The 14924-nt window shown below is 41.8% G+C and overlaps 1 protein-coding gene across 1 annotated transcript; it reads left to right on the forward strand.

Moving 5' to 3' along the window:
- The first annotated feature begins 3245 nt into the window (after nucleotides 1–3245).
- Nucleotides 3246–13537, forward strand: LOC125432570 (cytochrome c oxidase subunit 7A-related protein, mitochondrial). Its single transcript, XM_048496664.1, has 3 exons — nucleotides 3246–3426; nucleotides 10844–10978; nucleotides 12670–13537. The coding sequence occupies exons 1-3, from the start codon at nucleotides 3355–3357 to the stop codon at nucleotides 12811–12813; spliced, it is 351 nt and encodes a 116-aa protein (XP_048352621.1). The 5' UTR covers nucleotides 3246–3354; the 3' UTR covers nucleotides 12814–13537.
- The last annotated feature ends 1387 nt before the right edge of the window (nucleotides 13538–14924 follow it).

The following is a 14924-nucleotide window of genomic DNA, read 5'->3' on the forward strand; positions in this document are numbered from 1 at the left end:
AAATACTAAAATTAGGTTTGATAAGAAAGTAAATATTGCTTACTTTCTTAATTTTTCCTAGAATTAATATTTCTTATGAAAAATGAGCTAGCCAACCAACCAACCAACCAACCCATCACTTCAATAACTTTGGATATTTAACACCTAGAGGTGACTATGAAAAGGTTCTAGCATCATGGAAACTGTTCCTGTCTATCCCGTGCATTCCTCTAAGGAACTCAAGGCAGCCTATGTGGTTCTGCCTTTCCAATTTTGCCCCGAGGTCAACCAGCAAGCTTTCATAGCTGAGTGGGGAATTGAACTCTGGTCTCCTTGATCCCAATAATAAACTGTAACCTCTATACCACACAAACTCTCCACACTAGATTCTGTGACATTCATTCAAGTACATTTTAGACAGCAACTCAATAATCCTCCTTCCTGGGAAAAGAAACACATTTTCTCTTTAATATTATAGTATCACTTCAGAGCTTCCAAAATGGAACTACTTCCTTGAGGCAAAATATTCTTTGTGAGAAAAGAATAATAACTGTCCTTTGTTGTGTTATAAAATGAATTTCCTAGAGGACTTCAATGTTCTATGGAATGCAAACCATCTCTGGTATGGTGCATTTTGTTGTCTACCATCCCGAAGGTCCTTTACCTAAGAAATGAAATTTCAGTACACCTAGTTCCTCAAACTCTGTAAACATGAATCAGCTTTCTTGATCCAGCATCACATTACACTAGCAACCAAAAGAGATATTTGATTGATATGTTTCATGATAATGTTTAAAGCTAGGACAAAGCAGCAACTGGTACACAATGATAAAACAGGTTCAAGTGGCAGAAAACAGTGCTGCTAAAAGGTCATATATTTTCCTGCTTCTACAACATTCTCCACCTGCCAAAAACCTTTCATGCCGGTTTATTTTTTCTCTCCTCCCCTCCCCCTCAGTTTTCAACTTGATAATGAACCAGTTTTTCTCTGGATGTCATATAACAGCCGTTACAATAGGTTTAAAATAGAAGAGACAGTTAAGGGGTGACATGATAGCCATGTTTAAATATTTGAAGGGATGTCATGTTGAAGATGGAGTTAGCTTGTTTTCTGCTGCTCCGGAGATTAGAGCAAGGAAGAATGGGTTTAAGGGACAGGAAAAGAAATTCCACCTAAACATTAGGAAGTACTTCCTAATAGTAAGGGCTACTCGACAGTGGAATACACTCCCTTAACCTGTGGTGGAATGTCCTTTTTTGCAGGTTTTTAAATTGAGGCTGGATGGCAGTGGCATACTACTAATGGGGATATGGGGAATCCCATGTCCCCAAGCCCATGCCATTTCATCATGTGAGAGCCCAGCAGCTCCTTCCGTGCTGCTCAGGTGGGTGCCACAGCCACAGGCTGGCTCCTGCACTTCCCGGCCTCCCTGCTGACAGAGAGACTGGCTGTGGTCGCAGCACCCGCCCAAGCCGCCCTCTGGTGAGCCTCGCCACAGGCCAACTCCTGCCTGAGAGCCAGTATCCCTGTGAGCTGCAGCTGCCTGAGAGCCAGTATCCCTGTGAGCCGCAGCTGCAAGTCGGCTTTCAGACAGGAGCCAGCCTGCGGCTGTGGCTCAGCAGCAAGCAGCTCGGGAAGGCAGCTCCTCCAGCTGAAGGAGCAGCTTGGCTGGGCCACTGCCAGGCCCCGCGGCCCCACCAGGCTGCACAAGACCGCTGCCGCTGGAGCAGCCGCCAGCTAAGGTAAGTGGGGCGCATGGGGGGGGGGGACCTGGAGCAGATGTTACCCCCGGGTGCCATTTTCCCCTGGTATGCCTCTGCTGGATGGCCATCTGTGACGAGTTCTTTGTGTATTCCTGCATGGCAGGGAATTGGACTTTATGGCCCTTGTGGTCTGTTCTGCCTATATAATTCCATGTAAAGAAAACACCTCTTTATTCGAGTAACTAGGAAATTATCTGCCATTGAACATAATGATGACCATGAGCACTGAAGTAAAAGGAGTCTAGACAGATTCACAGAGGATAGGTCCCACTATGGCCTCTAGTCATACTGACTAAAAGGAATTTCTGTATCCAGTTGCAGCAAGACAGTATCAGGGTAAGGCCTTGGCCTCCACGCTGTTTGTTGGCTCTCCAGGACCCATTTCACACATGCAGAATAATGCACTTTCAATTCACTTTCAACATACTTTGCGGCTGGATTTTACTGTGCGAAATAGCAAAATCCACTTGCAAACAATTGTGGAAGTGGATTGAAATTGCATTATTTTGCATGTGCGGAAGGGGCCCAGGCAGTGGTGGGATTCAAACATTTAACAACCGGTTCTGGAGGTGGGATTCAAATAATTTAACAACTGGTTGTTTACAAGCACCATTTTAACAACCGGTTCTGCCGAAGTGGTGCGAACCTGCTGAATCCCACCACTGGGCCCAGGTCAACTAGCTGGCCACTATGTGAAACAGAACTAGATGAACCACTGGAATGATCCAGCAGGGCTCTTATGTTTACTAACTGAATATCTGTTTCGAAAGACTCAGCCACCAGAATGAATGCCGGTTTGTACATCAAGGACACCTTTCTACATTTCAAATGCCAACCACTGGTTCAAGCCTTCCACACTTGTTTTCAAGTGTATCAGAAAAGAAATCTCTCAGTGGGATATGGAAACATCGGAAGGAAAGGAAGTGCTGAATGTTCAGAACGGCACACCTCACGTTCAGCCCAAAGCCACTGTTTACAACCAAGAAGAATAGCAACGTCTCCTCCTAATTCTGCGCTTTATTACACTGCTTAGCTATATTTGTATTATTTCTAGTGGAATTCCTATTTTGCGGCTTTGTCGCCACTACAACTCGTTCCTCCCAGTTCCACCCTATCGTCGTCCTGTGTCCGTTCTTGAAGTTCAGGCGGCTACGAAGAGCAGCGCCACATACCACTCTGTTCTGACAACAGTTGACAGCCTGTCCTTCTCAACGGTGATTGGCCCATTTCACGTCCTTCAATTTCACGCAAAAAATGTAGGGGAAAGGACAATAAATACGCGTGCGCAGGGCAGTTGAACGTTCGGGCTGTCCATATATTGCCTGAGTCAAAACTTCGCTTCTTTTCAATTTGTAAACAAAACCATCTGCGGTACGTGAAACGTTATTTCACAGGCTCACTTAAATATCATTTAAGCGGCTGCATTCTTTTTTGTGCGGACAAAATGCTCAGGCATTCGGTTAAACCTCCTTCTGTCCTGGGGTCCAAGAAAGAGTTGAACATAGAAAAGGTCCTTTCCTTACAGGCGTCGCAGGCGTGTGCCCGTGTGCTTACCGGGCTTGGAACCGGAGCGGCGTGGATAGACCCGGGGAACTGTTCCCACCTGCCGCTATGTATTACAAATTCAGCGGCTTCACGCAGAGGCTGGTTGGGGCTGGCGCTGCTTCAGCTTATATTCCTCAGGTAACGAGTAGCCCTCCGCGATTCCCTACCCGTCACTGCGAACTTGACCTTCAGGGTTTTACACCAAATCGAAAGTATTTATTTGTTTGTTGCGGTCCTTGCGAGGTCTGATTTTCTGAGATAACGAAGAGGTCTTGGGAAAGATGTATTAATGAGGGACATAGCGGATGCCAAGAAGAGCTCGTGACTCTTTTTGGGGTGGGAGTCTGCTGTGTCTGGGTATCTGCCTAGTGTTGTGGCTAAAGTGACTTGGATTAAGGAGGCCTAGGTTCAAATCCCATCTCAACCACGAAGCTTATTGAGTGACCTTGGTCCAGTCAAGCGTAATTACGTGGTACCTGAAAAAATAAAAAAGGTCCCTGTTACACACTTCAGTGAGTTCCTTGAAAAAAGGGCAGGAAGAATGTAGTTAAAATTACAGCAGGTTGTAACAATAGAAGATGGGGATGACGGTGGAATGGGCTTGGGTGACCTCCAGAGTTGTACGTTTGTAGGCTGAACCAAAGCCAGGTCAGGAAGCCAGGTTTGCTGACAAGTCTTTAAGTGCCTTGACTTGCCCCTTTCTTTTTCCTCCTTTTCACAAACAGGGAAGAATACTACAGTGGAAGCTAAGCTGGGTTGTGTTGCTTCCTGTATGTAGGATTTTTATAATTTTGCATTAGGTTGGGTGTTTTAGGTGCCATTGAGAGAAATGCCTAAATGTGCTTTTAAAGGAGAACATGGTTTATTTCTTTGAGTGTTCGGTTCTTGTAGGCACTCCTGTTCTTGTTGGAATGGTGTAATAGTTAGGAGCAGTGGAATCTAATCTGGTGAACCAGATTTGATTCCCCACTCCCCCATATGTACCCTGCTGGGTGACCTTGGGCTAATTACAATTCTCTCAGAACTCTCTCATCTCCACCAATCAAAGTGTCTGTTGTGGGGGGGGGGGGTAGAGGAAGGGAGGACTTTGTAAGCCTATTTTAGACTTTATGATAGAAAAAAGTGGGGTATGGCAACTAATTTTCTTTTATAATATTGTTTATTTCATAGATCAATCCAAGGACTCTTGTATATGCAGAAAAGTCCTTTTTCACACAAAGTGTCATCATATTCCATGTTAACATAGAGAGGTGCCCCATCCATGGTATATAGTAGAAGATCGTACCAGCAATTCTGAACGTTTGATCTAGTTGCCTTGTACGCTTCTTTTTTGTCATCCCTACAAGGAATTCAGAACAGTGTACATTGTTCCCTCTTCCTGGTTTAAAGCCCATGGAGGTGACTGTATGTGGTTTCCGATTATAATGGAGGAGATGGATTGTCTGGACCAGTTTTAATCTGTGATCATGTTTTGGTTTGCAATAACTTTATTGGAAGAGTGTGGGCAGGAGAAGCAAGTAGGTCTGTGTTAATTCTCCTGAACCTCTCAATGGCTTTCACTACCATCAACCATGGTATTCTTTTGGAGAAGCAGGATTGGTTGAGAGCAAGGGGCAATGTGGTTCCATAGTACCATTCTTTATTAGCTGATTTCAGAAAGTGGTGATGAGAGACTGCAATAATTGAAGTGGTTTGATAGGGATCCGTCTTGTTCCACATGGTGTTTAATGTCTTCAGGGAACTGTTGGATGAAATAGTTGGGAATTTGCTATGCAAAGGTATAGTTAACTGCATTGTATTGCGAGTGGGCAATACAATGCAGTCAGCCACACCTTTGCAGAGCAAGTTCTACCCAAAACACTTACTGACTGGTTCCCCACCCTGGGACATGGAAAATATATACCCTACTAAACATTCCCTTCTCACTGGACACAATGTGGCCGACACTTCTCTCTGTGATACACTTCTGAAGATGTCGGCCACAGATGCAGGCAAAACAAGGAACAAGATCTACCAGATCACGGCTACGCAGCCCAGAAAACTCACAACAACCAGTTGAATCCAGCCTTGAAAGCCTTCGACGATATTTTAATGAAGTTCCTCTAGCTATGGGTAAGGCAGGCAGGCATGCCAAGTTCCAAACACTGGAACAAAGAAATGCAAGGCCTGGTGGCCTGAATGAAACTGAAGATAGTTAATCTTGCAACAATTTCAGTCAACCCAATCCAGAACTGTCAGGTGGGTGAGGATGGCACTGCTCCAGCACCACTCCACCAATCCAAAGGGCTTTCCCAAAGTAGCATGGGAAGCCCAAAAAGTTTTTTTTTTAAAAAAAAAACTTTGCTTTTGACTCCTCAATAGGGGAAAGCAGAGACATCCTAAGCCTGCTCCACCAACATAAGGGGACTAAATGGGCAGTGGAACCTGACTAAGATAAGTTCCACCCCTGGGAATGTCCCCACCACATCCCTGCCATGCTGATGCAACTCGGGGCAGCACAAGAGTACTGATGGATAGCTTGGCACCGTGGCTGGGTGTCACCCAACAAATTTCATGTTAGAATGGAAATTTGAACCAAAGTCATTCTAATACTAGGCCAGCATATGAACCACTACGCTACACTGGCTGTCATATAAACTCATATGAGTTCCTCATCTATACTGTTTTCCACAAAAAGTTGACAGTAAATTTGTATATTAATGTGCCATTTCCTGTACTACCGTGGAGCATTCTACTACAAAGAAGGTCCAGGAAATGATGGATTCATGTACAATTTTACTGTCATATACAATTTTACTGTTTGTGGAAAAGAATATTGATCGATACTGTTTATTCTACTCAACAGCAGCACTGTACGATCTCAGGCAGAAAAAAAATAGTTTCTTAAGTACTCTTTCAGAGAGGCAAGGGGTGAATTTGCAGCTGCGGTTATCTAAAACAGGAGCTCTACCACGTTGTTACTGTTACCCCGACCTGACCTGGATAGCCCAGGCTAGCCCAGTCTCATCAGATCTTGGATCCAAGCAGGATCAGTCCTGATGAATACTTGGACTGGAGACCACCAAGGAAGTCTGCTGTTGCTGTGCAAAGGCCACATCTCTATGTATGTTGCTTGGCAAACCCTTTGAGGTTGCCATAAATTGTCTGTGACATGATGACACTTTCTACCACCAGTGTTAACCCTGTGCTCAAATGGCTGTCCTATTTCTAAACCATAGTTTGCCATTACTTTTGCAGCACTGTTGTCTGTGTATTTTTCAACATCAGTGTGATGAGACGTAATGATGGTACATAAGAAAAAGTCTACGGACACTTTGGGTTTTGTAACTTGGTTTTTTGAATCTGTTCACCTATTTTATCATGTTAATACATTAAACCTGAATAAGTTTGTAACTCACACATTTACAAGCATTAATTGTGTGATGACAAGCATGGAACATTATTGTATGAGGCTGAATCTTGGCTTTAATTTTTCCTAAGACGTAGTCCAGGCGTACATTTTAACTTTTTTCTCCCTTATTTCTACTTAGTTATGGAATTATGCTTCCCAAACTGTCAAACTTCTGTGTGTCCATTTCACTTTTTAGATAAGTCAGCATCAACAGAGCAAAATAAAATATTCTGAATTTCTGGGGATCTCAACACATTTGCATTTTGATTGCTAATCCCCAATTTTTCCCAGTTTTCACAAGCAGCTAGTCTGCTGAACTCTTGCAGCACTTTCATCATATACCTGATCTTGCACGATGGCAAGTTTTCTGTGGCAGTTGCATTCCCCGAGTTACCTATCAGATTTTTACCTTACTATTCCTCCAGAAACCCCAAGGCAGCATACAGTTTTTATTTTTGTCTTTCTTTTTTTATACTAACAACCATCTTATAATATTGATTAGACCGAGAGGGGGTGACTGGCCCCTGCGAACCATGTAGTGGAGTGGAGGCTTAAATCTTGGGTCTCTCTGATCCTAGTCTAAATTGTACTGATGCAGTCAGAAAGCGTTTATTAACATCTTGAGAGTATGGAAACTTTATTTAGAGGCTTCTAGTTAAGGAATTAGAAATGGTGAAGCAAGTGTGGAAATATGAATGCCCAGGAATAAACTGGATTCTTTTAGGGGACCCCTTCCCCCCACCCTGAGGACTGTTCATTTTTTTCCAGTGAAAAAATGGAAAGTCTTGGGGAGCAAAAAAACCAACAACCTTTAAGTGAACCATTTTTTCTTAGAATGAGTGAAAAACTTGCTAAGGCAAGTTGTTACTTAAAATGTGTAGTGTGAAGGTCCTATGTAAGAAATATACTGCAGAAGAAAATCAGGTGTATATTTCTGCTCAGCATAACATTTTCAAAGATTTATTTATTTCTTAAATGTCACGAATTTCATGTGTAATCTGCTATAATGTGCTGATTATACATTATTGAACAGTTCAATATGTTCAGTTTTATACAGTTTAATGCTGTATACTGCTAGTTTGACTGTATAAGAAAGCTTTGTACAAATACTTTCTCCCTTTTATATAACATTTGTTTTCTTGATTCCTTCTTACTTCCCTCTAATTGTCAAAATTGTTATGTATGTGCTAAGATGGCATAAGATGCAGCACTTTCTAGCATTGTGTATGTTAACAATTTTGCTTGCAGAAAATGGATAGCCTAATCCAGAGGCCACCGCTGCTGGAGACCGCTCCACCATTGCGCCGCCTCCAGAGGGCTATCAGGCATTGCAGTAAAACAGAAAAAAACAACCTCCTGAAAGCCCCCGATAGGAATCACAATCAGCTCCACCCCCAGGATCGCTTCTGACCCGGCCCTGCTGTGGCAACGGGTCCAGCTGCAGTGTGAGAGTGCTGATGCAGTGATGGGTGCTATGTTTGGGTGCCTTGGAGTGTCGCAGCATCCACCCGCCGGTGTTTTTGCCCTCCGCAGGGGTAAATACTCTGGAGAGGGCAAATCTGCTGGCATAAGCCTGCACCTCCTCCAGGAATCCATCCCTGTCCCCGATTGTGCTGTGAGGTGTCTTTGTTTAACCCTTTCTTTCCATGCCTCCTCCACAATTTATAATGCCTCTCTAAATTTACAGTTGGCTTTTGTGAGAAAATATGTGAACTCAGACACCTAACTTTATGTCTTTTGCCATTGGAGTTAATTGTACATTTGAAAAGACATTTTAAATAAGGAACAAGTACAGAAAGAAATAATTAATTACGCTTTCCCCTACGTGACCCTTCCAGAGCTTCAAAGCAACTGCCTGGGGTTGCAAATTAGCATTTTAAGAAACCTGCTGATGACATGATATTGTGTCCATTCTGGTTTGGCTCTTGTTTCCCTGCCTTTCCATCCTCTTCCCATACCTACTTCTATAAACAGTACACAGTATGCCGTGTTTCCAGAACCCATGTTTTTTCTCATCCAAACTGACCCTGTACCCAACAGCATTCTGTTGCAGTCTCTTCTCAGTTAGATGTTCACAAATATTGCATGTTCGTGGATGGTGTGGTTTTGGCCTGTTGTGTGCACAAGTATTATTTGTTATTGAGATGTTTATACCATATTTTTGTTCCCAATGGAGACCCAAAGAAACTTACAACATATTTTTCTCTTCTTCCATTTGACCTTTGCAACCACAATCCTCTGAGGTAGGCTAAGACAAGTTTGTGATTGGCCCACTGAAGTTCCATGGCAGAGTGGGGATTCAAACCTGGTTTTTTAGATCCTATCCAGCTTTCTTTAACTTTTACCATTCAGGCATAGAGATTAAAAATGTGCATATCAAGGGCAGAGGTGAACAGGTTCCTACGGTGTGATTTTTAAACCTAACTAGTAACAAATGCAGTTTTACCCTAGCATGTGAAAAGTGTCTTTTAAAATTGCTCTTGATTGACAGGCACTTGATAGATGAACAAACAAAAGCTAATTAGTAGACATTCATTCCAAGCATGTACTCATTAGCCTTATTAAAATGCAAATTTAATATCAAGCATATTGTGTTCACATTTTCTGTCTGGAATAATAAGGAAGAGAATTAATGTGCTGTTAATTGTGATGGCAATCTGTAGCCCCTTTACTTCACTGTAGACTTACCAGATTCTCTGGAGTTGCTCCTGTGTAAATCAGTTATGAATTGCTTGGGCGTACAAAATATTAACAGCATCACAGCTCTTCAACAGTAAAGCTGGAATGGATAAATGAAAATATGCTGGGTTGTGAAGGTGGCACATTCAGCTCTTAATTGAATATTTTTAACTTGGGATGTTTACTAATGCATTCAAACCTCACAGGGAATAAAAGCGGAATGAAACCTGTCTGTGAAATTTCCTGGACCAGTTTCCTTCCATCTCTATTGAGGGGTTAAATTCCAGTTCTGTTAAGATCATCCAGACTGAAAATCAAGGGTATATAGTGGGGCAAGTTCAGCACTACCCCCCCCCCCTTTTTTTTCCACTCAGTGTTCTTTCCTTTTTGTATAGTTAAAATATGCAGGAAGCTTGAACTAAAGTAATAACCAATGACTAGCTTTTACAAGTTTGTTTTTATCAGCACCAATACCTAAAGAAACTGGTAGGTATAGTGAGGTATTTTGAGAAAGTACTGTTCACACAATCATGAGCAATGAATCTCTTCATGTCCAAAATGGGGAGTAAAGTTTTCTGTCCAAGCCTATGTAGTTTAGCTGCATAATTTCAGCAGAATTCACTTCTCTTAACATGTCTTGTTGGAGCCATATCTGTCCTTAGATCAGACATTTAGTAATAGCATTACAGGGTATTCTGTACCTGTATGATCCTTACAACAGTAATAGTGGTTTGAGAGCCGCGTGACTTTCTGAGTAACATTTCCCAATGTGGCACCCACTCAATATTTTGGGAAGGCGGGCAAATCCATTTTCTGGTGGGGCTTATGGTTGCCAGGTTATTCCCACCTTAAAATGCTGGAGAAACTGGAGCACAAGTAAGCTGCAAGCCTTCCCAAGCTTTGGTCCTAGTACCAGGGATGCAAGTGAAGTGCTCATCTTCTCCCACAATCCACCCTCCTTCACAAACACACACCATTCTCTGCTGCCTTTGCACTGTTATTCCAGCACAGATGTGGCAAGCTGACTGCCAAGAAGAGAGAACAAAACCACCACCGCGGCTCCCATCCAAGAGAAGACCCAGCTGGACACATTGGGGTTGTTGGTGATGGTTTTCAACTCTCCTGTCTCCATGGCCAGCTTGCTCCTCTGGAAGCCTTGTTAATCTCACTCTTGGCTAAGCCACTGTGCCTCTTTCTGAGGAGAGAGTGAGAAGGTAGAGAGGGAAGCTTTTCCCAACCCTTCAGATACACAAGGGTTGGCTAAGCATTAATTGGGGAAGGAACAGGCCTATGTGCTCGTAATAAAAAGTACTATTGTTTCATTTTTATTGACAGTTCTATCTCATGCTATTATATGTGTGTTTGAGGTAGTGCACAGGGTAAATAGCAGCTGTAGGGCTCATTTGACTGATGCTAGATGCTAAAATGACTCTCTAGTATCTTGTCTGATTTCATAGATAAACTTTAATTCTTGTATTTATTCAGGGGCTCAAACCAGTGGTACCTGTGGAATCACCAGCTCTGATTTTTGGGTCACCAACGAAACTTGCTTCTGACACCCCATCGGCTGTTGAGTATTTTGGTAAAAACAGGGTTCCAGAACTGCAAAAGTTCTTTCAGGTGAGAAGAATTTTTTTTGTTAAAACTATAAGTATAATTAATTCTGTTAGAATTGGATTCCTGATAATCAAGAAATGGGGAGAATGAATATGTACCATACTCTCTCTTGTGCAGCACTGTTGGGTGCTTGATGTAGATGAATTTTGTTCTGTTGAGTTCCTGTGTATGTTAGTTAATAGTTCTGCCTTAAGAAAATTTGAAGCACATTGTAATGCTTCAGATTCATGTAATATAATTAAATTAGAATTGGGGCTAGTAACCTTAGCATGAATTTGCCATCTCTACTTTCCCCTTTGTATATCTTTTAGGTCGTGTAAGTTAAAATTGCCCACCTCTGGCATAAACCAGCAAATGGCTGGGAGGAAGCCAACTAATGTCAGCTCCACCCTGGCCACACCCCCAAACTGTCCCTGCTGTGCCAGCGGTGCAGCGTCATGCTCTGCATCCCAATGCCGGGAGAGGCCAGCAGCGGATTCGCCCCCACAGAGATTAGTACCTCTGGGAGGGTATTTCTGCTGCTGGAAGTCCGCATGCTTCCACTGGCAGATTCAGCCCCCCACCCCCCCGCCCCGGATGTGTCAAAGTGAAGGATTTGCTAAAGTTAGACTAGAAGTTCCATGCATTGCAAGGAATTTAGTTTGAAAACAAACTACTATGCATTGCATGTGTGCATCTGCAAGCAGATAACATTTCATACATTTACCATCGTGTCTAGCTTGGCTCTAATTGCAGTGGCATTTAAGAGACCTTCTTGTGCTTGTCAAGCTATTCATGTGTTATGTGTGGGCTTCTGCTGAAAGTAGCTGAGGCTTCAGGAGGCACTGTAATGGGTATGAGTGAGTCTGTGTGTCTTAAAAAGACTTGGAACAGTAGAAATAACATTGCATATTGATTTATTTTTCATAATCTCTTCCTGTAATTTTGGGGAATGGCAGGAAGCCATAGAAGAACTGAAGAATTAACTTCTTACAATTGAGAATTCTTAGCTTTTTCTTTGGCTATTGAGACATCTCTAGGCATAGTTTATGTAATTTCAAGCATATCTTGTGAGCTATAAGCAAAAGTATAATTTTCTGGGGGGAAAAATGAACCTGCTGAACTTGTCTGCAAAGAACACATGGCTCAGATTTTCAGACTTAGGACTGAAGTAGATAAACCAACAGGAGATGTATGGCTATATAGAGCAGTTGTAGGGATAGGGAAGATTTGGGTTGGGACTGTCATAGCTCTTCTCTTGTCCTTTGATTGTTTTTCTGGTGCAAAAGGAGCTGTTGCTTGCCCCACAGAGGAAAGCACATAGGCACCTGTATGATGCCTTTGTGGTTTTTCCTCACAGGGCTAACAGCAGCAGAAGTGAAGCTCATTGAGAACACACAATAATTGTTTAAAGCTCTTCAGTCCTTATATTACAGCCCTAATCTGTTACACTTTTCAAAATGGTGGGAGGTGTGTTTGCTAATGCCTCTTCCCCTTACCATTCAGAAAAAATTATATAAGCCACTTTGAATCCATATCATGGAGAATGGCGGGCTATAAATGAAATAAATACATTCAACTTCTACTATTGGGTTGTTGCATATCAGCTTTTATTTGTTTCCATGGAATCTTTTGAGGCACTCAAGTTCACCCGTAGTGATAGTGATGGTAACACGTGTGCTTTGACTTATACTTCCTTTTTTTGTTTCTGACAGAAACCTGATGGTCTGCCAGTACATCTGAAGGGTGGAGTTCCTGACAGACTCCTTTACCGGACCACTATGGTGCTAACAATAGGAGGGGCCATTTATTGTCTGATAGCACTTTACATGGCTGCACAACCTCAAAGACAGAAGTGAATGATTCCAGTTGAATGGGGATAGATAGGAACTCTGTGGAAAGAACTACCTTTAGATCCCTACCATTACAATATGATTATTGCAAATTCTTGGGAATTCAGTTTGACTTTAAGAGAAGGGATTAGGAAATGGTTACATTCTTTATGCTTAGGTTATAAAGATGAAGTTAATACTGGATGATTCAGTTTTGCAGATTTACTCTCCACACCCTTCACTAAAGTTATCAGCCTGTGTATGTTCCTAGCAGCAAGGCCCTGTTAAGTTTGGTGGCAGAAACTGGACCCATACTTTACCATCAGCTGTTCTGGGAGGAGAGCATGAACAAAGACTGAAAATAAACATTACCTATGGAAGTTTGAAAACAATAGACTTAAGTACCAATTTACTCGAGTATGGCAAATTGATCATTTTTCTGAGCAATGCGAACTGGGATCTGCCTTCAGTTGAAAGCCTAATTACTTAACTGTGTGCTTCTCATTGAGTAATATTTGGCAAAGGGCTATAGTGCTGCAGCAAGCTTGCCACTATGTTTTTTTGAAGGCTTGTCTCCTTTAATGGTCCCTCCTTTGTGAGTATCTCTCTTGGGAGCAGCACTGCACGTAAGATGGATTCTGTTATAGCAACACAATTTCATCCTGTGATTCCTACCACCCACCCCGCCTCCAGATCTTTAAAACACAGTTCTATTTGTTTATTGTTGAAATAAATAAATACATAATATGAATCTTTCATCCCTTAAGATTTTTTTCTGCTGATGGATAACATGGAATGGGTTGCAAATGTTATGCTTTCATTTTCAGGAGAGAGACACAAAAAGAGTGACTACTTGAACATGGCAAGTTTCCAGACTTTTGATAGCTGAAACTGACTAACTTTCTGTATTAACACTAGAGACAAAGTTCAGTTGCACACACAAAACACATATTTTTAGAATATGTAGGTGTGATCAGTTCTCAGATGAGTCAGCTCCTTTTGTTTCTACAAGTATCACTGGCATGGCATGCTAGCAAACAGCAGCTCATATAGAGATACACTGGGCATCCTCTGAAAGTAGGTAATTCTGCTGAGCTTCAGTCTTGGTAGTGATTAACTCTGCAAAGTTATGACTGGCCTGAACACATGAAGAGTCTCATCTCATCTAGTATCACTGGCTTTGTCTAGCAGTAGTTCTCTGTTCTGAGGCAGAGGCTTTTCTCAGTCATGCTACCAAAGTTGAACATAGAATATTATGTGAGAGAAGTATGTGCTGAATCCCAGCGCTTTGGCTCTTCCCTTTACACTTGATGCACAACAACAGAACAACCTCCTCTGTACTGAGATGTTCATAATACAATGAAATTTAGTCAGGATTGCTGATCATAGGCTCCTTCCGCACCTGCAGAATAATGCACTTTCAATCCACTTTCAATGCAGCTGGATTTTACTGTGTGGAATAGCAAAATCCACTTGCAAACAATTGTGAAAGTGGATTGAACGTGCATTATTGTGCAGGTGCGGAAGGCGCCATACAAATGCAAAGATAAAGACTTCTTTAATGAATATTTGAGGCTGTACTCTTTTCCACCGAAATATAAAAATAGAATTGTAGACAGACAGACTTTATTACGGTCAAAGACCAGAAAAGGTTATAACAATAGAACCAAACTTTGTACATCAACAATATAACATAACATGATAGGCTATAAAGACATGCTGCTAAGCTGCATTTTAGGTTATATAAACATTTTTAAATCCTATTTAACATATGCTAAAATAGTGCGTAAGATAATTGTTAAAAATTTCTCTTCTATTTGATACTTAGAATTATAATTTAAAAATATTTAAAATTGTTTATGCAAAATCATATTATTAACTGCATTTTAGCAACCTTTAAGCATAAATAGGTTAAAATTTTATGGTACACAATCAACATAAAACCTCAATAGAAGAATTTAAGAGAGGTATATCCCATCAACTTTTAAAACACTCAAATAAGGGAGTAAATCTCATAGCACTAAATAGCACAAAAGGTCCTTGATCCTACCCTCCTGATTTTCTAAATTTGTTGATCAAAAGGCAAAATTGTGCTCCATTAGTCCTTTCCCAAAAGTAAATGGTGCATTTTCCATTTT

This window comes from Sphaerodactylus townsendi, linkage group LG01, assembly GCF_021028975.2.
Source record: "Sphaerodactylus townsendi isolate TG3544 linkage group LG01, MPM_Stown_v2.3, whole genome shotgun sequence".
Lineage (NCBI taxonomy): Eukaryota > Metazoa > Chordata > Lepidosauria > Squamata > Sphaerodactylidae > Sphaerodactylus > Sphaerodactylus townsendi.

Excerpts from the sequence above, each read along its gene's own strand:
- LOC125432570 (XM_048496664.1), top strand. The coding sequence starts at position 3,355 with ATGTATTACAAATTCAGCGGCTTCACGCAGAGGCTGGTTGGGGCTGGC. Across the intron at positions 3,427-10,843 it reads CTTCAGCTTATATTCCTCAG|GGGCTCAAACCAGTGGTACC; the intron begins GTAACGAGTAGC and ends GTATTTATTCAG. Across the intron at positions 10,979-12,669 it reads AACTGCAAAAGTTCTTTCAG|AAACCTGATGGTCTGCCAGT; the intron begins GTGAGAAGAATT and ends TGTTTCTGACAG.